Below are 25,142 nucleotides of genomic sequence, written 5' to 3'. Positions count from 1 at the left end.
TTTATTATTTCTGATTTATTTCTATATCTCTGATTTATATCCTAGCGCCATATATTATTTATCACAATTTTCCTCAAAAATAATGAAAACACAGATAAAAGATATGAATATGAAGATTTGTAACGTCTACATGATGATAATGATGATAAATGCCTGAATAGTTTTTATTTTCCGTTAGGGCAAAATCCGAGGAAAGAACCATCACAATCCAAGTAATCGGGTACGTTAACAATCTCGACATAACACTCGACTCATTAATACCGCCAATAAGGATAAAATCGGTATTAGCAATTCGTTATCATGAGCGTTTCCAAACAGATTTATGAATTTGTGGGTCAAAACGACATGACGTAAGATGGACAGGTTATAACAGAAGAGATATTAAAGTTCCTCGCACATCACTTCGTTTCCCTGCTTATAATTCGATCTTGTTCGCGAAGAGGAAAATATAAAGCAACAAAATTCACTTATAAAAATAAAAATTTATAAAAATTATTATCTACTTATCATGCAAATTAATTCTTGTAGAATGAAAATAAAATATCGAAGAATATTATACACAATATTTGTTCTAAGAATTATTATCTATGTATTTTTAAAACAGCATTGAATGAAAACGAAACAGCGCAATGCGAAAATTATTCAAATTTAAACACTAGAAGATAATCGATGTTGTATCAACGAGAGAAGAGAATCGAGATATCGATTAATCGCAGTTCCATGCCGCTCTTACAATCGACGAAACCACGAAACGTCGTTTGCCCCGAATAAAACTCGTTTTGTTTCACGTTTTTGCAACCACAGTGGATCAAAAATGATTAACACGTTTCGTCTGGTATCGCGACAGAATCTTCACCGCCAACTTCGCCAGTTTCATAAATGGTAAGGCTCGAAAATATCTGAAAATATAACCTTAGCATGCTGTAAAGAAACATGGGGTTACATAACCTCACCGCACCTCTACGTCGTGATTATTTCAAATAACCAGTTTAAACATGATATTTTATACTATATTGTGCGTTTTTTTAGTGTCATTCGAAGAACAGAATCGAACGCGGCAGCCGCGACAGCAGCCGCACCATCGACACCGCCGCCACCACCATCACCATCACCCTCGTTAGACGCCAAACCGGTGAATCCGAAAATTGACAGGATAGCTACCGAGATCACCGCTCTGAACTTGATAGAAGTAGCAGAGCTCAGCGAACTGTTGAAGAAACGATTGAACTTGCCGGATGCACCTGTCATGCCTGTTGGAGGATTCGCTGTTGCGCCTCAGCCTGTGGTAACTAATTTTCTGCAACAGTATATGGAATTTCCACTATATTTTTAATTATTTTATTATTAAATAATTTAACTTAATTATTATTAAATTATTATTACTTGAATTGAAAGCTATAGATAGTGGAAAGTAAAATTGTGTTCTTGACCATAACATGCACCAAATACTTGAATATCAATTTCATAAAATTGATTTTGATCATATATCTTGCTCAGGAGGAAGAGGAAGAGGTACAATCAAAGAGGGTGCAAACAGCATTTACCGTTAAGCTGACGGCATTTGACGAGAAGCAGAAAGTAGCCCTGATCAAACAAATTAAAACTCTGTTACCCGACACAAATCTCGTTCAGGTAACAAGTTTTCCATTTTTTTTAGATATTACATATAGTATTGCGCAGCTGGAAACTAACTGCTTTTTGTTTCTTACGAAATTAGGCGAAAAAGTTTGTCGAGAGTATCCCCGTCGTGGTTAAAGCGGACATAGCGAAAGACGAAGCGGAGAAATTGAAAGAGACTCTTACAAAGGTCGGTGCCACCGCCGAAATTCTATAATTCGCGAGAATACATGTAATTGTTATGTATCTGTAATATTATATAATAGTAAAACCTTACATCCTTATAGTAACTCTTTCTATGCTCCTTTGAAATTGCGCACTATTCCATTTTTTAGTTCCATTTTCATCGTATACTTGATTACCATAATTGCAAAAATTTTGACACTCGACAAGTTACATTAATACATTGTACAGAGCATTTCTATTTCCATAACGTTTGCGAATCAATATCAAATCATAATCTTACAATTAGATAGAATATTATAACATATAATATTCTATTAACGAATTTTATTAAGAGTATGTGTATAATAAATAATTTTATTATCGAATAAATGATTTCAACAAATGTACAATCGTCTTAATAAAACCAAAGACTAAACTAAGGATAGAGAAATATTTATATGTTCATAACTTCTATAAAATATAATTTAAATTTTGATTACTATGCAATATTTACAATAATCGAAATCCTGTATTCATTAGAATAAATTTTTCTCAAGTGAATATTATTTATCGTTTATAGTCAAAATACAAAATTTTTTATTTAAATGATTTAACTCATTACATCTTGTAAAAAAGTACTAATGTTTTCTTCTCATCAGTGTCGTTTATTTTATTATTATGAACACTATATTTACATTACATTGTAAATGTATCCTAGCACGGTATCCTATGTTACCTGGCAACTAGATATTACGTCAATAAGGGATTAAAATGACTAAAAGTATCGAGAAAAATTTACACAATATGACGCTACCAAGAGATAAGAAACACTGCACGACATTTAAATTTATTTAATAAAACCGCGTGAAAAAAAATGTATATGACTTAAAATCAATTTAGAATTAAAATATTGAGAAATATATATATATATATCGACGTGCTTAAAACCCTTTTTCTTTACTTTTTACGCATTCGTTTGCGATAAAGTAATGCAATCAACGAGGTACTCGAGGGTATCTACGAATTGAACGAATGGCGCTGCAGTGGCCATATCGATAAAGTAACTGCCGTCGCACGCGCCTATCGGAGCCCCGTTCCTCCTCGCGTCCGCGGTTTCGCTTAGAAACGCACGGGAACGTCGACTAAACTGATATCCGTTCGATTCTAAACACATCCCTAACCTATAAAGCATACTTAAACGGGGTACCGCTCGTGCAACGGGAGTGGGATCGGTGATCGCGTACGCGTCGACGTCGGCGACGCGTGACGGCGCTACTGCTGGCCACGACTACTGCCACGATGGCCGAGGGGGCTGACACAACAAACGATAACGCCGCGATGGAGAGTATAGCCCGAGACATCCTGGAGGTGCGTAACACGACGGCGATTCCGCGGCTCGACCCGGTGAGCTCGTGCGACGCGACCGCGACGATCGACGGCGCGGGCGAGCGCGATCGCGCGCGCCGCGCCGCTCGTCCGCGAGTGCATACCGAGTGCGTTTCTACTTTCGATTTTGACAGGTCAGTGCCGGAGGAGGTGGCGGCTCGTCCGCGGCGGGCGAGGCGGGTGCGCTGCAGTTTCAGGCGTCGCAGGTGATCGCGCGGTTGGAACGAGCGGTGGAACGGGCGGCGGAAGGCGGCGACGACGGCGACTGCGACGGCGGCGGCGGCGGCGGTGGCGGCGGCACCACGTGGAACAATCCCTCGGGATTCCTGCTGCAGCCGAAGAAACCGGATGAGATCTTGGCGTCGATACAGGTGAGACCGCGGCGCTGGCGGAAGCGACCATCGGACGCTCGCGATTGGCCGCGCGCGGCTATTCCGATGCAGCCAAGTACGAGCGCGCCCACTCGTACCGGTAACGTGATAGCACTCTGATAACACTCGCTTATCACGTGGCCGTGTACGTGCTGATTGCATTTGTATGCAGCACGCTTGCAATCGCAAAGGAATGTAATGGGATAGGCGTGAATATGAACTCGCGAACTTTATGTACTTCTTCGTCACTTTTATAATTCTCTTGGGCAGCGTAATTTTCGCATCACGCTCGAGTTGGTTCATTATTGCAATTAAGATTAGCTTTATCACAATTGTTACGTTATTATTGTTATGATCGTTTTCATGTTTCTGTTTGTCTGTTATTATTGTTTCGAAAGTGCTACTCAGAATGCAATTTTTCTGGACTTAGTATTTTCAAAAAGAAAACTTGAATTTATCTCATTTGTTTCAATTAATTTTATTTACGTAGTAAAACTACTTTAAATATCAGGAAGGTAATGGGCGAAAGAAGATTCTAATTCAAGCGGTCTTAACTTCAACATTGACTCAAAATAAATTATTCCTTTTAATCACGTTTAAAAATAAACATAAATGGAACAAGCCATACTACCGCACAGTTCAAGTTGTACATGCATTTAGGAATACATATTCTTCGTAAAATATTTTTTAACAGATCTAATATTTTTTAAACGAACTAAATTATATTCTCTTAATATATGCGTGTGCATAAATTTTCTTTACGAATACATCTACATGTAATCACACATATTATTGAAATACATTTATCTTGTTACATTTCTTCCAATCGTTATGTATCTTAATATTATTCGTTATATTTTTTCCTTTCAATTTGTTTCATCGTTGCAATGATGAAACAAATTAAAATAAATACAGCGATTAATAAAATACTAATAATTATTACATCACTGATCACTGAAAGGATACAACCAGATTTTATTGAAGACTTCTCTCACGTAGGGATTGGTAGTTTACGAGGATGCGCCACACGCAGCCGAGGCAGGATCCACAGATCCACCAATCAACCAGGTCACAGCTCTGCCAGCCCTCACCGAGGCTGCGAGATTAGCCTTGGTCACGCACACCATTTCTGCATATGCAGTAGCGTTACCAAAGTTACACGCGCAAAAGCTTGCCGGTCGTCTCGCAGCCGACACGACGAGATGGCTCAGTCACATCTTCCGCTTCGTCGACTGTGCGTCGTCCTTCCACGAAGACCATCTGGAAGGGCTGGTCAGAGTAACGCGACTCGCCTTACATCGAAAATACCCGCGATACATGGAGGAGGGCTTCACCGCGCTCACGTCACAGCCACCTCTGATCTACAGCTCCGTCGCTGCACCTCTCGGCGTTGTTCAGCACCTATGCAGACAGGTAAGTAATCCCTTGATGTAGTAGATGTAATAAAATAAAGTACAAAGTAGATTAAAAATAAATTAAAAACTAAAATAAAATTAAAAATAAAATTAAAAAATGTCTAATAAATATATCATTCCGTAGCTCTCTTTACCGCTGCACTGCATCCGACCGATCCCACATAACACCATGTTCGGCTCGAGGCACACCATGGACATCTCGGCGCTGGAACGACGTTTAGCGGAAGACACCCAGTCGAACAATGTAACGCCGCTGCTGGTGCTGGCCGAGGCTGGCTCCGTGTTAACTGGTCACTGCGACAATATTACACGATTACGAGCGATATGTGATAAGTACAACGTCTGGCTGCATCTCAGAGGACATTCGTTGGCTGCGCTCGCGTTGAATAATTCGGCGAAGGATTTGGTAATTATTTATATATATTTTTACCCTTGAAAGACTTATTTTCAAACTTCTTTGAGCGACTTAACAAGTCTCTTGAAAAACTTTTCAAACACCTTTATTGTTGTAGCCGTCAAAAATAGCGGATAGCATTACATTACCACTCGGAACATGGCTAGGTATACCTTCGCTACCAGTGGTTGTATCCTTTATATCGATATTTTTAATTGAAAACTGTAATATAAGTAATAATAATTGCGATATGTATTTTTTAAGTTGAGTAAGAATATTTTTTTTAAATAATTAATTAAAAGAATATTTTTAAAATATGAAAAAATTACGTTTTACTATTTATTTGAGGATCTTTATACGTATTATACGAGTCAATTATTCTTCGTATTTTTCTTAATGCCTGCTTATAGACATTGTACAGATTAGCAGATATCAAAGGTGGAAGACCGACCCCTAGAGACACTACCTTGTCTCTGGTCTCAGGACTGATGGCAGATTCACTGTCGAGACGACTGCCAACCTTACCGCTGTGGGCGGTTTTGCAGGTTTTAGGTCGGGACGGCGTGCATAATCGATTTAAAAGATGCTTCTTGGCTGTGGAAGAATTGTACAATAAAATTAAAGAATTCTCTTGTATTAGAATATTGGTAAGTTCTTATAAAAGAGGATGTCTGCAGAACGTATAGCCCGATCATTAAAACCCATCGTTTCATCTCATCCTCAGAGTCAACCGCCAGGTGGTGAAACAGAGTCTTACACTTTGAGCGAGTATCTGGCAAATCCCGTGAACAATCTACAGTTATTTGAAATGGTAGCGAGCGTTATAGTTTTCCAATTCGTGCCTACGAATAAAGATCTGCAAACCACAGAGCGCGTGCTGCCCTACTACGACAAGCTGAATTCCTGGCTGGGCCAGATCCTTCAGCGGGACATCGACAATATACAAATAGAGCTCTGCGACATAGAGCAGTGCGGTATTGCGATCCGCATTTGCCCGCTGGAGAATCTCGATCAGCCGCCCACGAGTGACGACATAGACAATCTGGTGACCTGTCTCGAGCAGCAAATAGTAAGAGCATCTCGCATCACGCCAGGTGTATTCCTGCTAGACCTGAAACGATTAATGTGCTGATTCTTTCGATTTTTTTCGTTGAACAGGAGATACTACTAGCGACGGTGGAGCACAAAGACACCTTCGTGCGTCTAGTCTCGGAGAATGATTCCTTACACCTAGTGGAGATGCCGGGTTGGGCGGGCTTGGGTGGTGTACGTTACGCTCCACCTACGTGGATTCACGTTATGACCGATCAGGCAAGGGAAGAATTGAACAAACTGAACACGCAGCTGGTCGAGACCCTGCGCAGCACGGACGCCGCATTCTCTCTCGGGGAAGGCGCGGACGGTCTAGCTTGCGTACGATTCGGCATGGTGACGCAAGACACAGGTATTGCGGTGCAATTCCGCGTAAACGCAGAATTTCTTCTCCAAATACGCTCAAAATGTAATTCCTGTTAAATCGATCGAATAATATTTTTCCAGACGTAGCCGACCTATTATCCTTGGTACTCCAAGTCGGTCAGGAAGTTGAAGCCAGCTCCAAGATGATGGACACGATCTCCGAAGTGGTCAAACGAGGTATTGAGACGGCGCAAACGGATCTGGAGAGAGAAAACGCGGAGAAACTGTGGCAGGAAGGTATCCTCAGGCACGTTCCCGTAGTAGGAACCTTCGTCAATTGGTGGAATCCCATTTCGAAGGAGACGGGCGTGCGCGGTCGCAGTCTAAATCTGCAAGCTGGTAATAAATATAATTTCTATATAGCAAGTATAAGTAAATATATAATTTTTAAATATAATAAAATATAATTCCTAAATACAATAAGTACTTGTCTGTTGAAACAGGTGTTGTGGAGAGTACGGAGAACATTTACAAATATCACATGCAGTTGCAACCTAACTTCACGAATAGCAACGGTTCCGGTGCTAGAACTCCGCCTCAACCGCTGGTGCAAACTCCGGTCGGCGCTAACAGCCAGAGTCACAGTCGGTCGTCCAGTCATTCTAGCCTACAAAGCGGTAAAAATGTGCCTCTGATAAGCAGTACCGGTTCGCAACCCCAAGTGAAGGAAAAGCCTGAACAAACTAAGTCGTAGTGAATGCCCTACCATCACGATACATCGAGAAGACATCGTTTCCCAAGTCGTTACGCTTGGCATAGAAGCTTTCAACATGAAACTGTCGCTAAACTGTTTCTTGCAAGGAATATAATCTTTATATTTGCGAAGTATTAAACTTGTATAACGAGAAGCTTGCCGACTTGCATAGTTACAAGCAGCTGACGAGACGAGACGTGCAAAATTATTTAATTTTGCCCTATTGCTGATACTTTTACCGGCTGTTTATCACGAGAAACATATTACTTTATATCTTTGTGTGTCTAGTAATGTCTCCCCGGTTTATCTTCATACGAAGGCTTCGGAAAATTTCTTCGAAGCGATTTTCTTAATGGAGAGACCAATGTACTTATTAGACTGATACACATAGGAAAAAAATGTCGCTTTTATGAATAAGTTCATAAATAATAATTATACACTGAAGAATACCTCTTGCAGCACAGCAGAACATAATTATTTTTTATCTTGGAACCACTTTTCCTTGTGCTTTGTTAACATTAATTTGAGATATATAATACCTTACGAAAGAATACGTTACAATAAAATAATTTAATGTTAAAATTTTGTATATAATATTATAGAGCTTCAACTACTATACTGTCCTGAAATATGCTTGTGCATTCGGAGTAACTTATTCCTATCACTAGAATTATTTAAAGAAGTTACCCCTATTTATTTTCTAATTTTTACTCTCTTTAAAGTGAGCTTTCTTGCTGCTTTTTAAGAATTAATCTCTCGCTCGTTAAATATTTTATCTTCTTTCATAAGCACAATATTACAAACGGAATATAGTAAGAGAGAATATTATATGATTACTTTTTTTTATGTATTGAAGACATGTACACTTTATCTTTTACAAGCTATTTTGAGGAATAGTGCATGAACACTATTTGAGTGAATGTAACGAAAAACGTGTTCCCTGAATATTCCCTGATATTCGAAAGGCATGTAAGCAACGATACGCCAAAGAAACTACTCTAATATCTAAAAAGGGAAAAGAAATTTCTTGTATTATTGCTCTTGTTACGTAATACGATGATAAAAATCAGATTAAGATATATTGCAAAGATCAATATATAAATTATATTACATTAGAAGATATCCATAATGGTTGAACAATTATCGGAGATGAGAAAAAGAATCGAGCAACAATGTATATATATTTATGTACTAAATTGTTGTAATAAAATATTGTCAATAAATAAATAATATTAAGTATAACATAAGGAGAGATTAATGTCCTTGCTATCATAAAATGTGATTATAAATCCATTATAATATCGTAGTGCGACAACTGTGGATCTTAGATTTTTATTTTTCTTGTCATTATATTCATGTTCCGTTACAATAGAAGGAATTAAATCCGGAATATGGCAATTAGACACAATCGTAATATACAAAAGTGGTATCGCTTAACGAGCTTCGTTCCTTCTCACCGTCATCAACTTATACATACTTGTGAGATAAGTCTCTTTATATTACATACAAGATTCGCGCAATCGCACATCAAAGACGCAATAGAACGTTACACAAATCGTGGAGTAGTCGAGTAGCCTCTACGTACTTTGTAAACAAAAATCTCGCGCAGTGAGAGAGAAATACGCAAAGAAGAAATATATATATATATATATATATATATATATATATATATATATATATATATATTACTCATACTCTCGTCAACAGATCTAACGAGAGGTATGCCACAAATGCAACGCAAATCGGGAAAGTGTCGAACAGAAAATACATAGATGGATATCGAAACGTGTAACAGAAATATGCGTATCCCGTCGCATTCTCCACTACGTGTCGAGGATTACACATTTACATGGTATACGGAAAAACGTTAGGGCCCTGGATTCTTCGGTGTATCCAGTATCAGTCTTCAAAGGTGCACAAAAGCTTAGGTCTCCCGTGTGTTCATCACGCATCCATACCTGTAGACGCACGTAACATTCAAACGGACTCTTTCCAAAATCCCCTTTTTGATTCTCATCGTTTGTCGACTATTTTTTTTTCAATCCACGATCCCGAAAGGATTGCCATCATAGGCCAAGAACCTGCGCCGATCCGAACGAACTTTTTAATGCCGCATCGTTGCATTCCCCGAAATAAATTCCCGTTCCTTCTTCTGTCTTTCTCTCTTTACGCATATACATGTATGTATAATGAACATATACATACATACGCACGTACACTCACATACATATTCTTCCTTCCTCTCTTTCTCAGCATTCAAGTTTGCTTTTCTCTTTTGTTCGTGCTTGCTCGCGCAGATGCTCTCGCCTTCTTGCGCCACGCAAGATTTATGTTTTTACCGTTTACATATGTGAAACTGATAAGAAACTTAGATGATGTATTTTATTCATCAGAAGAATTGATTCATAACGTGTGTCTCACAATCTCATGAAATCTCATGTCTAAAAAGATTAATAAATGATTGGAATAAAAGTCCCATTATAACAATAGTCTAGATTACAAATTTGCATGTTAAAAATTTAACAACATATCCTGTTCTAGATTAATTTTGAGTACATGCTAAACGGGGCCTGTGTAAACTAGGTCTTCTCCATTATCAACTTTTCGCTCAGAACGGTCCATTATGAGCATCAATTGAATGTTTTCTTACGGAAAAATCTTCGCAATACATAAATTTTTGCTGACTGACAAGTAATTGCTTAATATTTATCCGTGGCTCTCAGTATGAACAGTACTATATTGATCCCGTTTGCGCGTTTTAAAATCTCAATCAAAGTTGCAATTATCGTGTCTTTCTCCAGCTATCTGAAGGTATCCATCTCCAGTGTTTCGTTAAGCATTAGAAAAGAAATATTATAAAGAGAAAAAACCATACCATGTTGCATAAAAAAAAAGAAAACTTGAATCAATTTATTTTTCTCTCTCTCTCCTTCTTTCACGCTCTCTCTCTCTCTCTCTCTCTCTCTCTCTCTCTCTCTCTCTTTCATGCTCTCTCTCTTTTTGAATTTTACTAAATGAAAAAATAATTAAGATTTTACTTATTGCATATCGATTGATTGATATCGTAAAAACAAACTGCAAAACAAATAATTATTCTGAGAAAAAAGAAGAAAATACGTTAAAAATTCATATTCCTGCCTTTTTTCTTTAAAACACTGAGGTTGGATGTCGCTTGTATTATTTTCTCGATGAGAACTTTTTTTCTTAAAATCTAGAACATGTATCGGAGCAATGATGCACTAATATAGCTTCCATATGTATTAATAGTAACGATACAAATATCTGAGAAAAAAGAGCAGTCCTCTCTATGTTCTTTTCTTGAAAATTGAGCCGTGTTAAGAATTTGGCAAGAGATCTTTCTTTCGCTTGTATCGAATGTACACAACTTCATGTACTGACTAGGGTACTTCTTCAACTTTAAACTGAACAAAGTGACATATTCGTTCGTCTCACATTATGTGCACGCGGCGGTGCACGCCGCATGTACACGTTTAATATTTACCGTCGAAACTTAAATTAGCATTTAACTAAACTATAGCTATTAGTCTACGAGAGCTATCGCTCCACAATAAATATTACAATTATTTACATTGGATTAAAAGTTTCTTCGCTATTCGCCTTCGCTTTCAATGCTCAGTATTGCGATTACGTTATCGGACTATAAACGCAAGCCGTAAGAAAAACTCTGGAAAGTGGTTGCGATAAATGCAAACATTTCTGGAATGGCACGATTTTCCTTTCCTTTTCAGATAGTTGAACCGTCAAACCAAAGTCACAAAATGCTTTCACAAATTTGCATAACATCTAGATTCGTTTTATCACACTCTTTTTCACGTTTACTCGATAATCTTAAATGTTACTGTTTATATACAAAACTTATTCTGTGAATTATATGCGGATGCGAGTATAAAGTATCATATGTAATTGCTAAAAATCTCTGTCAACTTTTACAAAGTTTTGAATAATACCGATTAGAGATGTACCGGATAATGTAGAATCAGGCATCCGTGGCAATATTTAATCGCTAGGCGGATGCCGGATGCTAAATGTAAATAGCATTTATTCAACCGACAATTATTCAAATACAAAATTGTTCTTCGATATTTGAACATAGTACGATGCGTACTGCGTACGATTATTATTACTGACATGAACGAAATTGGTAAAAATTACATTAAAAACTTTAGAAAATCTGTCCTTTTTCCATGTACGCACCTACATTTTTTGTCATTTTGTCATTTTGTGTGAAGCATTCAAAGTTGAACATTGATACCGAAGTACAATCCGATTTCGCGAATGCTGAATAATTGCTGGATATCCGATATATCTCTAGTGTTACAGAATATCTCAGGAAGACTGCACTCCGCAAAAAATTCATTTGTGACCCTTACAGAGTACAAGTAAGATTCAACTTTTGCGATAGATTCATTTTCCCCACTGCCTTTAAAGGGTACATCGTACATTAGCTAGAATCGCTTGTGGAAGTAAGTTTCCAATGATCTCATCGTTCATTTAATATATATGTTCGACGCTCGTTTTATTCTTCTTTCCGTATAAAAACTGAAAAATTTCAACACCTGTGTATACTACCACCGTGTTTGTACTTAAAGAATACGTTTGTCTGAGCATTGGCAGTCATCGAGCGTATTCCATAATTCGATCGAATTCTGCCAGAGTGTCTCGTAAAAAATCACCAGACATTCGTGCGGTAACTAGATGTACACGTATACGTTCACACACATATAAAGTGTATTAAATACCTCTCACGGAAAAAGTCAACATAGATTCGTTCGATTAAAATGTAAAAAGTATATAAAAACCGTATCTCTTTTGGTATTCCCTTCGAAAGCCTTGCGTTATTTAGTCAGTTTCGCTCAGTCAAGCATTACGCGCGAAAAATTAACGGCTAATTTAGAATAAAGAGAAGCGAGTAGTATCTCTGTAAATTATGTATGTCGATGTAAAGCTTTGTGTGAAGATACTTGTGCTTTAAGTCGTTCGTGCAGCTCTCTCCCTCCGGCCAGCCAACCAACAAACAATAAATACGTACGTCGCCGCTTCAAGCTTAAGGATAGCTCGCGATCCGATCAAGAAATCGCGGTAACAAATCGACAGGATAAACGCAGAAGGACGTACCACAATATCCACTGTACATGATATACAAGTACAAAATCTCGGATATAAAGTATACCTCGCACAAGTTTCCCGTGTTCTCCGAAACTTCATCGCCCCCTCCTATTTTTCTCACTTGTATCGCAAATCATCCGAAAAATCAGTTTGCCATTTCTCTCTGTAGGAACTCGGAATCGCACGCGATTTGAGACTCGTCGAAGGATAAAACTCGCGACGGAGAGGTTACCATTCCGCCAAGTTCCTACTCACGACGTGATCCGTCGATGACGTCGTTTCCCGGCTTTTTCCCGGTCGCACGATTAGAGTTCCGTTACAGCATACAGATTAGGATCGCTACCCTGCACCTGACTCAATGTAGCCACCGTCGGCTTCTCCTGCCTGCCCTGCGCGCGATTATACGTACCGTACATGTTCGGCACGGTGCTGTTCTGCGCGGCGGTACCGTTGAACTGACCGCGCGAGAAATTACGGTCCAAAGTTCTGACTTGATCCTGCATCTGGTCCTGAATGCGAATGTTAGGCGCCTTGTTCCGCACCAACGACCGAAACTGATTCATGTTGGTCTGCGAGCGTGACTCGAACTCCCACGTAGGCTGCTGATTCGTGGGATTCGGCGGGAGCGGTCGATTTTGATTCCAAGCCGGGGTGGGGCCCCCCCTTTTCAGGCTAGCCAGATTCTTCGGATCCAGCGTTTGCGTCTTCCGAGAGTCTTGGAAAGTGGCAAGATGCGCAGGTCCATGCGAATTGTGAGACAGGGTACCGGTAAAAGACGCCACGCTGGGCGTCCACGGTGGTTCTCTACCTGCAATGTGAAATACGATGCGATCGTATAGAAAATATTGATTAAATCAACTGCTAATAGAACAATTTAAAATTTATCAGAGAGAAATTAATGTCACGAAAAAGAAAAGGAAGAGAAAGAAACGAAGAAAATTTCTTTAGAGAATATTCTTTATAGAAATATATATTCTCCATATATTATTATGCTATATATTAAAAAGAGATTAAAAGTTTTTTTTATATTTACCGGGCCCTGCGGGGGCGTGCCCTCAGTAGAAGTCACTCGATTCCAGGGTCTTGCACTGTTTGCTCAGAGTCGCGTACTGGCCAGGTTGATCTCCGAGTCCAGAACGGTGCTCAGTTCGTCCACCCGTCGATTGCTGATTATGCTGAGACGATTTGTGATCCCCGCCTGCTCCGCTCCCGTTAACACCCCCACCTCTGTAAATGGCGAGGAAGAACAAACCAAGTTGCAACATTATCTTCGTTTCACGCAATAATCGCTGTTTAAAATATTATGTTACGTAGCGTAATCTAAACATAAATTTAATTCACTCATGTCTGCAAAACCGTCTATACATCATATGTTAATGTTGATTTAAAAAAACAGAATTACAAAGCGCGCTCTAATATCTATCTTCGTAACAATATCGTAAAAAAACAATCAAGACTGCTAAAAACAATATCCATATCTGTTTCCATAATACTTATATCGCATAAAACACCGAGAGATGTTCAAATAATCGAAACTGCAAATATAATAAAATCAAGATCGACACAATTATTTGTATGATGCAATTACATTTTGTCACGTGTATTCCGTCAAAAGCGTATGCTATAAATATGAACAATCTTTAATTCTTGATGACAGTAAAACTATAAATGATTAAAGCAACACTCAAAGGGAACGCACTGGACCTAATGCCGTATGTAATTTAGCGCAATGACCATGGATGATCGATATTAACTCGATACTGAAGCTAAGGAAATGAAGGAGAATAAACTGAAAATCTCATGCACAAACTTTAGCATGCTCTCGTGCAGTTGACGTGCTCGAGCAGTCGCAGTAGCGTAGGACGGTGGGGGCGGCGTTAGCAAGAGAGGCTGCTTAATCGTATTATGAGTGCCAAGAGCATTCGAATTAAGCGTAGGGGCTGTAGGCGGGTACGACCCTTGGCCTCGAAGGGTCCGCGCTGCTATCGCCTGCGAGGCCGCCGACGGCGGTAAATACGGATCCTGCTCGTCGACTTGATGGTAATCTCTTCTGGAACAAACGCAAGCATTATTTTAGACTTCCTAAAATCTCGAAACTTAGTTTTCCATTATTTTTAAAATATAAACACAAGGTATAAATAATAATATTAAATAGTATATAAAAAAATATAAACGAAAAGTCTGTTAATTCTCGATTCCTCGGATGATTCGTGTAATATGCGCTTACCGTTTTCGTATGTATATCCACGTATGAGAATCCACCCAAACCAGTACGGTGAACAAGAGACCCGCGGCTAAACTGGCTAGTAGCATAAAAGTCAATCCATACCTAAAACCATCACGAGAAACACATTACAATATATATATATCGCATTCTATATAAAACATTTTAATTAATTTTAACAAAAAATTCTTATAATTAATAATCGTAAAAGAGACATATTAAACTTACAGTCCCAAGTGGCATAAACTCTTAGCGGCGTGAACGTATTGCTTATGCAGGGGTTTGCAGTCGAGTAACGTAGCCAGGCCGGACATGAGTCTGTCCACGGTGTTAACGTCCGTGGATAAACTGCTGAGCTTCGGCTGGAGATGCTGCTCCTTGTACAGTTCCACTGCCAGTCGAGTGACAGCGTTCAGATTGTGTCTCATGTTGCCCACCGCGCGCTGCCCGTCCCGCAATCTCTGCGTGAACGGATTGCTGCGCGTGTTCTCACAATGCGTGTAGTACGAGAGCACCTCGGAAGCTAAGGTCGACGGTACGGCTCTGCTTAAGTAGCCGTCGGGCGACACGCAGAGATCACCTAGGGCTACGGAAGTTGCCAGGTATAAGGATGCCATGAGCCAAGAGACGATCACCGCGAACAAGCCGAACACGGAAAATCTGAAAGAAAATTCTATCAGGACGACTTCATTGCGGCTGCGTTCGGTGATTACGGTGACGGTACGTCGCTCCAATTCCGCAAGGACTTTGACACGACTTCCAAAGGACTTTCTATTTTCGAGCGCGCGGAATAAAGTAAACGAGGAGAATGCGGTAAAAATAATATTACTGAACGATCTATTTCTATTTTTAGAGACGTACGTTATGAGAACGCATCTGGAGTGTCGCGCAACGCCGACCACCAGAACCACGCAGAGAACAAGCAGAGCGCTCAGAACTGCCATGGTGATAGGCCATCGCAACTGTTCGATCTTCTCGCCCATTCCGATGGCGCCGGCGAGACTGATGCCGTTTAATGGCTTCCGGATTTCAAAACTCCGATTTGCGGCGATGCTCGTGTTATCTTTCATGTTATTTAGCGCCACCAGCAACCAGCCTAACATAGTTTTATTGCTGGCCGGAGCGTCAAATGCGTCTCGGAGAGCAGTCAACTGCGGCTCCACTTTTTTCTTCAGAGTCACTTCTATAGTGTCGGTCTGCAAAGTAATATATAAATGTGTGATTTCTAATTATGTCAATTGTATTTTAGTTGTTTAAATTAGTCCAAACCAAATCAAAATGCGATCTATTGTACCTACTCCAAGATAAATTCTATTAAATATTAAATAACAATCTTTAACGAGGTCATATCGTTGGAAAGTCGAAAATCTATAAATCTTCGTAACATGAAGAATATGGATTTTCTATTTTCATATGTAGATTTGTGAACACAGTACGAGATATTTTCCCTATCATAATATGTTTTATAATGTAATATGTTTTCGAAAGAAGAGCGAAAGCAATAGATATTTAAAATATGTGCATTATTATCTGATTTGCGATTTTATTGATTTACTCTGTAACATCTATATTTTTTATGGAATTAGAATTTTTTATTATATTATCTCGAACAATATATGAAATTTCATTATTATACGTAGTAATAAATAAGATTTTGCATACTACTAAAAATACGCGATAAATACCTGATTTCTGACTCCCATGAGGATACCGTCAACATTCTTTGCCGCTGCCACGAGTTGTACTAAGCCATTGTGCACGTCGTCGTTGCCATAAAGACCAACGGCGACCGCTCCGCTACAGAGCAACGCCAGGATGGCCAGCGAAAACTTCAGCGCGGTTATCGACTTCTTGGGGCGCGGCCTCCGGTCGCAGCATCTCGTTACCAAATAAACCAGCAACACCAGCAACGTTAAAATCAACCAGGCTGCAGGAATACTTCCCAATATCCCAAGGCTCTGTAAAAGAAAATTAAAATTCACCCGTCTTTGTGTGTGTTAATTCTGACTGTGATCTTCTTTTCTTCGTTACTTTACTTTTGTACACTTTTGTAATAAAACATCGCTGATTTCTACCAATAAGTTTCCTCCTAAAATTTTATACAATCAATAATTATCTATTAACTTCTACTTTTAACAAACTGTCTAAAAACAGATATAGATGGATTTGAAAATCTAATTAAAGAGAAAGCTGCCTTTAGCTGCCGAGGAGCTGCAAGCACGCGCTATATCCAAACACACAGATAACGTCGAAAAATTGGAACCGCGCCAAAATATCATCCTTCGCTTCCGCCTCCGTTTTACTCCAAGACAGTCGCGTGCCGATGGCGATGCATCGTCGTCGTCGTCGTCGTCGTCGTACGTCATCAAAGATCGTACTGTAACATCGTCCTAGGCACATATTACGTATTTACTTTGTACGAGCCCGCACTTACGGCCGCCTCGTAACTTTTGCCGGCGTTCCTTCCTCCCCGAGGCTTTTATCTCGTTTCCCGACACGGCCTCGACTCGCTTCACCCCGGCGTTGCGTGCATGACGAAAGCGCAAAGTAAGACAAAGTTTCGCGCGATTCTCGGTGGATACCTCATTTCGACACGTACGAGAAAGATGAACGAAAAAAAAGAAGGGCAAACTAAGGCACACGAGAGAAGGCCGGGGAAGCCGAGGTACCCCGTGCCACGGCCCGATGTTTCCCTCCCGTTGAGCGCGTTCAAGCCTGCTCGCGAATTGCCCCGGGCGCATTATGCGAAAGCCTTTGTGCATTGTTTGAGCTTTCCCAGGTATTGTGCTTTCCAGTTACACGCGGGCCGGATTCACGCGCGCTCGCGGTATCCACCTGCCCGTCCTCGTGTTCCGGCCTTCTTTTTCTTCATTGCCGGCTCCTCGTTCTCTACCCCTTTTTCTCTTTGCTTCTTTTCTGTCCTCGTCGTGTTACGGCACATCCTGCGCGTCTGCCACTGCTTTCCGCGGACACGTGGAATCGTCCCTTCCCTTCCTTTTTATTCTCATTTCGGTCTTGCAGCCCGTAAAAAGAACAATGAGTCGGTGGTACACGGTCTTCATCTCTGGCCATTATCGTTTCCGCACATGTTCCCTTCCGGGACTTTCGTTTCGTGTGGATCGCGTATCGACGTGAACACTGGCACTTACCGACCCGATTGGAGCGATAATCTAAAGCACCCTTGGTCGTCGAGAGAATGTCCCGCGGGATAACCGCCGGGTGAATCCCGATGTGCAAGATCAAGGTGTTAGTAGGAATTACCGGGTATTACTCGAAGCGAGTACTCGATTAATACACTAATTCCCATTTACGTGATATCTAAATTGAACTCGGATCAAATACGAGATAGGAATCTCGCTCTGAAAATTGAAGATTGAGGATTTCGATTCCGGATACGGGATTTCGCGCCCCAAATAACTATGCTTGCGCGAAACGTGTCGGGGTTGAGACTCAAGCACGGAATTGAAAATAAATTGAGTATCCTCTTGCAAGCGTGCCAGGACTCGGTACGAATGAAATATCGCTCTCGGACCCGGCGAGATCTTCGACGGATCTGCCGCGCGAAATCCGGATGCCCTCGCCAAGGAATCAGCGTATCGATCCGGAGCGCGAAGCTTAAGAGGCGGCGCGGCCGATTAATCGGGCACACTTTGTTTTTAAATCAACGAGATCGATTTTGCGTCGAGAGAAGAAAACGGAGAGCTCTCTATGGGGAAGATGGGTTTCCGATAATCGCGGCAGGAAAGTCCGCGACGAATATCCGTCCGAGAGATACCCACCTCCAAGTAGATCTCGGAGTGCGGATTGAAGGTATTATTGACCGAATGCAAAGAGACATTTAGATGCGGCAGACTGTGGAAGATCCTCGCGTATTGCGGCACCGTGTACTGCTCCGGAAGCTGCTGATGACCGCCCGCCATTTTGGAGAACCCTTATCTGCCGGAAACCCTGTCGTAACACCTCTCCTACTCGTCAAGACATGCTACGCGAGCGCTGTAATAAAAAATAATTAACGAATTAATAACTTTGGAAATTTATTCATCGCGCGAGAATATCAAGTGATCATCGACGTCTTATCGATAGTCAATCGATTATGGTCAAACGTTAGGATTCGAATTTTCCTGCGGCTAATTAAATGAATTATCAGTATTGATACAATGTTGAAAATATATGTACTTTAATATTTAATTAATTATATTGTGTAAGTTTTATATTATATTGGTTACATTATATCAATTACTTAAGTATTAAAGCTTTATACATACACATACATTTTTATTCAACATGGAAATGCTGTAAAATGCGAAGTATTAAAAACTTTTATTAAAACCATTCATTCATTTAACGTGAAATTAATTAAATTTAATTGTCCACCGCAATCGGCTGTGAGTTACAGCACAAATTCTATATTTTATTTTCTCCCGTAAGCATTGTATGAAAAGAAAAACAAAATATTAGATTCAATCGTTGTAATCAATGTAAATAAACTTTTTCTTTGAAGGTATAAAACGATTAGAAGAAAATTAAATTTTATTTCACATAATTGTATATTTACTTTTAACGCTTGCGGTTATGGATTTCAATCTTTGGTAATGGATTTCAATCTTTTTGCGTTGAAATTAAAATACGTGGAGAAATGTTAACGTTACTTTATTTTCAATAATATTAATAATTAACAAATATTGGATTCCAGGGATGTGCAAATAAATTGAAAAATGTTGGATTATAATATAGAAAATAGGATCATTGTTCGTTTAATTTCTTCCATCTCTCTCAACATGTCAGAATCTTCTTAAATAGATTCACAAGTTAAATATGGGATTTTCTAAAAAGGGCTCATCGGGAGTTTTAATTCAATTATCGTTGCATTAGCATGTTGTGCTTTCGCATCGTGCCCTTCCGTTGTGAGTCACGATTCAATCTTGGCTAAATACGCCGATGTCATTCAGTGTCGCAAAACGTTTTACCGTAGTGATTCAACTCTTCCGTAGTGGAATCAACGCGCGCTTAATTAATGAAGTCTGTGCCAGCCAGCACTCCATCTCTCCCGCTTCATTGACATCACTAAAACGCACCGAAAGGATTTCCGAGAGATGCTTTTTAGCCTTCAAATTGACTAAAATAGATTCGATGGGTGCAGTGGCGTAATTATCTTATCATAAAACTTTTATTATTCTAAATGAGAAAGAGAGAGAAACTCTAAAATATTGCCCTGTACTTATATTATGGACCAAGATAATAAATTTTAATTAATGTTATAATAAAAACGTAATAAGGCATATAAAATGAGTTAAGAAATATAAAAGTTATACATTAATGCTAATAATATAAAATATATAAATAAAATATTAATGATAATAATTAGCAAAGATATTTCTACACACACACACACACACACACACGTGCGCGCGCGTAAATTTTATATATAAAATATTGCAAGTAAACAATGTATAGATAAATGTGTAATTAACATAAGAAACGTATAAAAATAGAAATTTTCATCGACCAAATCAATAAAATATTTCTATATTTCATATTATATTTTATATTTTATACTAAATAAAATATGAAAAAAAATCTCAATCTCGAATTTCTACAATACATATAATGAAATAGAAGATATGAATTTGCTATATTTGATTGCTGTTAGATATGGTCTTAATAGATTATTTCATATACATATATACATGTATCGCATTCTATTTAAAAAAAATCCTACAGACGCCGGGTAACAAATACCTATCTCTGCAATAAATACACCGGTGGATCGATAAAGTGCAATGTACACATACGGTTTATTAACCTACTTTCCTGATTCCATTCTATCCTTGAAGAGTATATCGTCACGTTGCACAACATGCTTCGATATACTTAAACATTCAAGCCAGAAAATCCATAGTTATGAAACGTGCTTTCTGATCTCAACAACGGTCTTAAAACAAGATATAGCAAGAGCTTCCTTATTTTGTGATGCATCACGATTTTAATTAAAAATCTCCAATTATCTTTAAAGCGCGATATAAATTTGTCTTTAATGAAATTAAATTAAACGTATGAAAGGCAAATATCGAAAATGTATTATAATTTCTATTGACTAAAAATATAAGTGAGTATTTATAACTGATTAGAATTATTTTTAATATTTAATAAAATTTATTTCGTAACAGTTATCTTGTAATACGTATACTTAAAAGAAGTACAATATATCATTATAATATTATATATTTTAATAGATCAGCAGTAATTCACAATTCGCAGAATTCTTAAGGATTTAAAAGTACCTCGTAAAGAAGACATTACATGTGTAAGCGATGAAAATCAAGAATATATCTAACAAAACTTGTCGTCAAGTTTACGCGCATAAGATTATCTTTACAGTAGAGCAGGGAAGTAAATCCGCTGTTATAGTTGAACGTACTTTTTGCACATTTCTACATTTTTATTCTTTTTCCTTCCTCTCGCAAGGTAGGAAACGCGCACTACGCCTCTTTTGTTTTAAATGCATAAAGTGTAGAATATGCGTGTAATGTGTGCGCGAACGGAGCTTATACCTCTCTTTGGCGAATATCGAATCAACATTACACAAAAAGAATGCACTCTGCATGTTCCTCGACCGTACATTTCTTTAAATGTATTTAAATGTATTCAAGAAACATTCCAGTAAAGTAAATTTTTGATCTTTTAAAGATAATGTTTTAAAGATAAAAGAAATTTGAGGATAAAAGAAAATTATGAAACTTCCTTCCTACATCCTACGAGAAGCTATTAAAAACTATAGACGTTTTTAACAAGTCTCATCTTGTTGGAATTTATGTATTAAGCTTATGAATCTATCAGACTGAGCTTTCGTGTATTTTTACGTACTGAATTCAGACAGAATTCCATATCTACTTATAAGATACCTTTTTTATATAACGTAAGAAGGTAATATAGTCCTCAAGTACAATGTTTCAATGAGGGAACAACAAGATTGGTCGTTTTGGCATTAAAACGGTAACCAACTGCCGGCTGCCGACTCGAGCGTATCGCGAATCGCGGATCGCCCCATCGTACGCAAAAAGTCATCGACCGATCTTACAGCCGGCTGGTATCGTAACATGCAACCGCCACGATCGATCGACTATAATGCGACTATAACGTCGCTCGTGGAGTCGGCAGAGTGACTTCGAAGGGAGCTTTGGCATTAGAGAGAACATCGTTTCATTTTGTACGCTCGAACGCGCCTCGCCGGAAAGATCGCCTCGTTATGCGACACGGGCGTCTCGATCTCGATCATGCATTTCCTCTTTCGCTCTTCGCCGCTACCGATCAAGATGCGATCACGAGGACTTGGCGCTGAAGCGAATCTCACCTGGACTTATCGCTCGAAGTTACCGCATTCGCTCCTCGTCGAAGGAATAGAAATGTTTGTTAATGCGAGATTCTTGAATATGCAAACATTTGATAAGTCTATATATGCACCTGGCATTGAGACGCTACACTGTCTCACTTAATATTGCTCAGTCAACACGCGGAATGTTAGCTGACGATGACTAGTCAAGGTTCATTCCGGAGCTATTATTCTATATGTTCTCGAGCATAGTCCGAGGATCAGAAGGCGCAAATGTTGCGTCCATGTGAATGTAAGGCAGGAGCGATGCAGGATAACGAGATCTCGAATTTACACGGTAAGGATTATTGTCTCCTGGTCATAATAAATAATATTGACAATACTAGCTACAAGTTTCTCTTATTCGTAGCTTAACTTTGTCACGCTTGCTCTACTTAAACAAGATATCTGCTCGCCTTAACGCGTTCTATTGTGCTTTTCACATGTAACACATGTGTTCATTTGCAAGTTCCGGAGGAAGAAAGGGACAAAGACACAAAGGGAGCAAACTTAGGTACGCAATCACGCTTCGAAGGGACGAAAGTAAAATGCTCCCTCACAACTCTACCGTAGCCCGCCTACGCTTTCCGCGTTTAGAAGAAAAAAAGAAAACACGTGATGCGAGGCTCGAAAAAAAAAACAGCAAGATCGTGACGAATCTTTCGTAACGAACGAGCCGCATCATAGATATGCATCGCAGCTGCACGGATTCGTAGCTTCCGGCTGCGGGCCAGATCGGAGCGTGCTATCGCGCGTAAAAAGTCGTCGACCCATCGCGATCGCCACCTTCGATCACGTCATCGTCCTCAGCGACGACGTTCCTCGTCACCTCGCGCGCATGGAACGCGCGCGAGGAAGACGGCTTCGTTCGATACTCGCGTACGACGATACGAGGCGTGAGAAATGTGTACCCACGCGCGCGCTCGGTACGACTTTTCTCGTACGCAGAAAGGCTCGACGCGGCAGAGAGGCTCGGTCCCTTTTTCCGGTCTCCTGAAAACGAATCCCGCGAATATCGGGCTGCTCTTACGGGCACCTCGAGCTACGTGGCTGCGCAACATCTGGTGGGATTTCTTTGGTTCCGGGGCCTGCGACGAAATCCAGCCCTACGCTCCGTCCGGCAGTCTCTCGCAGTCACCCCTCCCTTCTCCCCTGTCCCTCTCTCTCTCTCTCTTTCTCTCATTCTCATATACACGCACACAGCCGACGCGGCTACCACGAGAAGCTGGCGTAATGTATTCCCGCACCCACACTACGTCGCCCCCGAGTATGTACCGTGTATCGATCCCGCGAGTACACACGAAGACCGTGAGCGCCATCAGACTCTCCTCTACTTCCTTCTACTTTCCTCTCTCTTTCTCTTTCTAAATATATATATATATATTACTCAGTCAACATATATATATATATATTTATGTTTCATTTTTTCTCTCTCTCCCTTCCGTCTCTTTCTCTCTCTCCCCCTCTCCCTCTCGATTTTTTTCTTGCTTATCTCGAAAAAACGTTGCGACGCTGACTTCCTCGCGTCCGAAAGAAACCGCAGCGCGTTACCTCGCGAACACACCGCTCGACGGTATCTATCTGTACGTACGTGAATGCATACACATATATATATATCTTTAGGGCGAGTCCGAGACATGCTCCACCGGCGGTGCCTCGCGTGACAGAAGCTTACTCCTCCCGATCCTCCCGCCCGCTCCGCGCCCCTCGCGAGACGAGAGAGCCTCGTCACGAGATCGCGATCGCCGACTTTCAGCGAGCGGGTCTCGCGCGAGCGGCGCGACGAAATCACAGCAGCTCTTCTCTTACCTCGATCTTTTTCAGTGACAAATCCGTACGCTCGCGTACCGACGTAAAGCACAACCAACAATGCACAACACGCACTCAACGAGGGCTTGAGCCCGACTGACGAGTGGAATGAAGTGGGGCGGCGTCGCGGCCAATGGCGTCCCCGCTTGCGCGCGATTTCCACGAAGCGCGGAGAGAGACGGAGCGTACTCCAGGCTGCGATTGCGTTCGTTTTGCCTGCACTCTCTCGCAAGCGGGTGCATTTGAACAAGATAGAGGTGTACGTTCGTTCTCTGAAAAGATAAAGAGAGAAAGAAAAGAAACGAAGTGCAGAAGGTGCAACTCCGGACGGACTTGGTGCACGCATACAAAGAAGACGTAGAAAAAACTGATGCTGAGTAATAATTACGAGGAAGTGATGATAAATAAAGTGGCACTTACTATACGCACATCACGAGCTTCGATTTATATTTATAGACCTGCTTGCTTCCTTTTAACTTTTCGTTCTTTTTTAGCACCTTCTCTGTTAGCTTCCGTCTTCTGGAATTTCATTTGCGTGTGCACATAAACAGTCTGCAGTTTTCTATAGATTCTATGACACCGATTTCTCTTTAACTAAAACTTCGAATAGAATCATTTGCCATACAATTGTCAATGCCATATCAATAAAACAAGATTAAAAATTGATTGAAACAGATTTCGTTCAGAATTAAAGGAGCGTCTTTGCTTGAGCGGACTATTCAATGAACTAATAATGACTATTTTCGCGAAATATCTATCTATACACATTTTTCTTGTGACATGATACACCATCGATAACAAAGATGCTATCAATAGTTCGTGAAAGCTATCGAGACGTACATTCTTTTTTTATAAACTTTTTTCGTTATAATCCGTACACAGAAGATAATGTGAGTTAGTCAGCCACAAGATCATTGCAGCTGTGAAATATCTATTTCAACAATAAATATAAATATTATTTTTATATGAATATTTATCTAAAATCCATTGCAGTTTCTTAATACCTGCTATGAATGCATAATGGAATTTTATTAATTAACATTTCGTAAAAACCTATAATATATATTCAGTGTAGAGTAAAAATAAATTTATAATAAAATACCTCAGAAAGAT

General features: G+C 39.9%; 3 protein-coding genes and 1 long non-coding RNA gene across 6 annotated transcripts; 3 read left to right on the top strand and 1 right to left on the bottom strand.

Annotated features, from left to right (window-relative positions):
• The first annotated feature begins 702 nt into the window (after positions 1-702).
• On the top strand, positions 703-1,899 carry LOC105279972 (39S ribosomal protein L12, mitochondrial). Its single transcript, XM_011340108.3, has 4 exons — positions 703-882; positions 1,030-1,285; positions 1,498-1,632; positions 1,718-1,899. The coding sequence occupies exons 1-4, from the start codon at positions 815-817 to the stop codon at positions 1,832-1,834; spliced, it is 576 nt and encodes a 191-aa protein (XP_011338410.2). The 5' UTR covers positions 703-814; the 3' UTR covers positions 1,835-1,899.
• Positions 1,900-2,064: 165 nt separating this feature from the next.
• LOC105279973 (pyridoxal-dependent decarboxylase domain-containing protein 1) lies at positions 2,065-8,742 on the top strand. Of its 2 annotated transcripts, none has more exons than XM_011340110.3 (10): positions 2,065-3,150; positions 3,303-3,539; positions 4,539-4,952; positions 5,079-5,360; positions 5,467-5,538; positions 5,759-5,995; positions 6,073-6,417; positions 6,507-6,792; positions 6,888-7,145; positions 7,250-8,742. In XM_011340110.3, the coding sequence occupies exons 1-10, from the start codon at positions 3,082-3,084 to the stop codon at positions 7,498-7,500; spliced, it is 2,451 nt and encodes an 816-aa protein (XP_011338412.2). In that variant the 5' UTR covers positions 2,065-3,081; the 3' UTR covers positions 7,501-8,742. The 2 variants fall into 2 exon arrangements, with proteins under 2 accessions (XP_011338412.2, XP_026830966.1); XM_026975165.1 differs by having other exon boundaries at positions 2,065-3,186.
• A 1,744-nt stretch (positions 8,743-10,486) lies between these two features.
• Positions 10,487-25,128, bottom strand: LOC105279974 (protein tweety). 2 transcript variants are annotated; one of them, XM_026975178.1, is made up of 9 exons: positions 24,030-25,128; positions 18,631-18,844; positions 16,537-16,809; positions 15,713-16,047; positions 15,080-15,511; positions 14,855-14,956; positions 14,438-14,677; positions 13,697-13,854; positions 10,487-13,435 (listed from the first exon to the last, which is right to left on the bottom strand). In XM_026975178.1, exons 2-9 carry the CDS (start codon positions 18,769-18,771, stop codon positions 12,933-12,935), a joined length of 2,184 nt encoding a protein of 727 aa, XP_026830979.1. In that variant the 5' UTR covers positions 18,772-18,844; positions 24,030-25,128; the 3' UTR covers positions 10,487-12,932. The 2 variants fall into 2 exon arrangements, with proteins under 2 accessions (XP_026830979.1, XP_011338413.1); XM_011340111.3 differs by having other exon boundaries at positions 13,293-13,435; positions 13,661-13,854.
• Positions 20,221-24,455, top strand: LOC113563529. Its single transcript, XR_003407480.1, has 2 exons — positions 20,221-22,518; positions 22,591-24,455. It is a non-coding gene; the product is annotated as an uncharacterized LOC113563529 (long non-coding RNA).
• Positions 25,129-25,142: the final 14 nt, after the last annotated feature.

This window comes from Ooceraea biroi, chromosome 1, assembly GCF_003672135.1.
Source record: "Ooceraea biroi isolate clonal line C1 chromosome 1, Obir_v5.4, whole genome shotgun sequence".
In the NCBI taxonomy this organism is placed as follows: Eukaryota; Metazoa; Arthropoda; class Insecta; order Hymenoptera; family Formicidae; genus Ooceraea; species Ooceraea biroi.
This window is presented reverse-complemented; position numbering and strand designations above follow the sequence as displayed.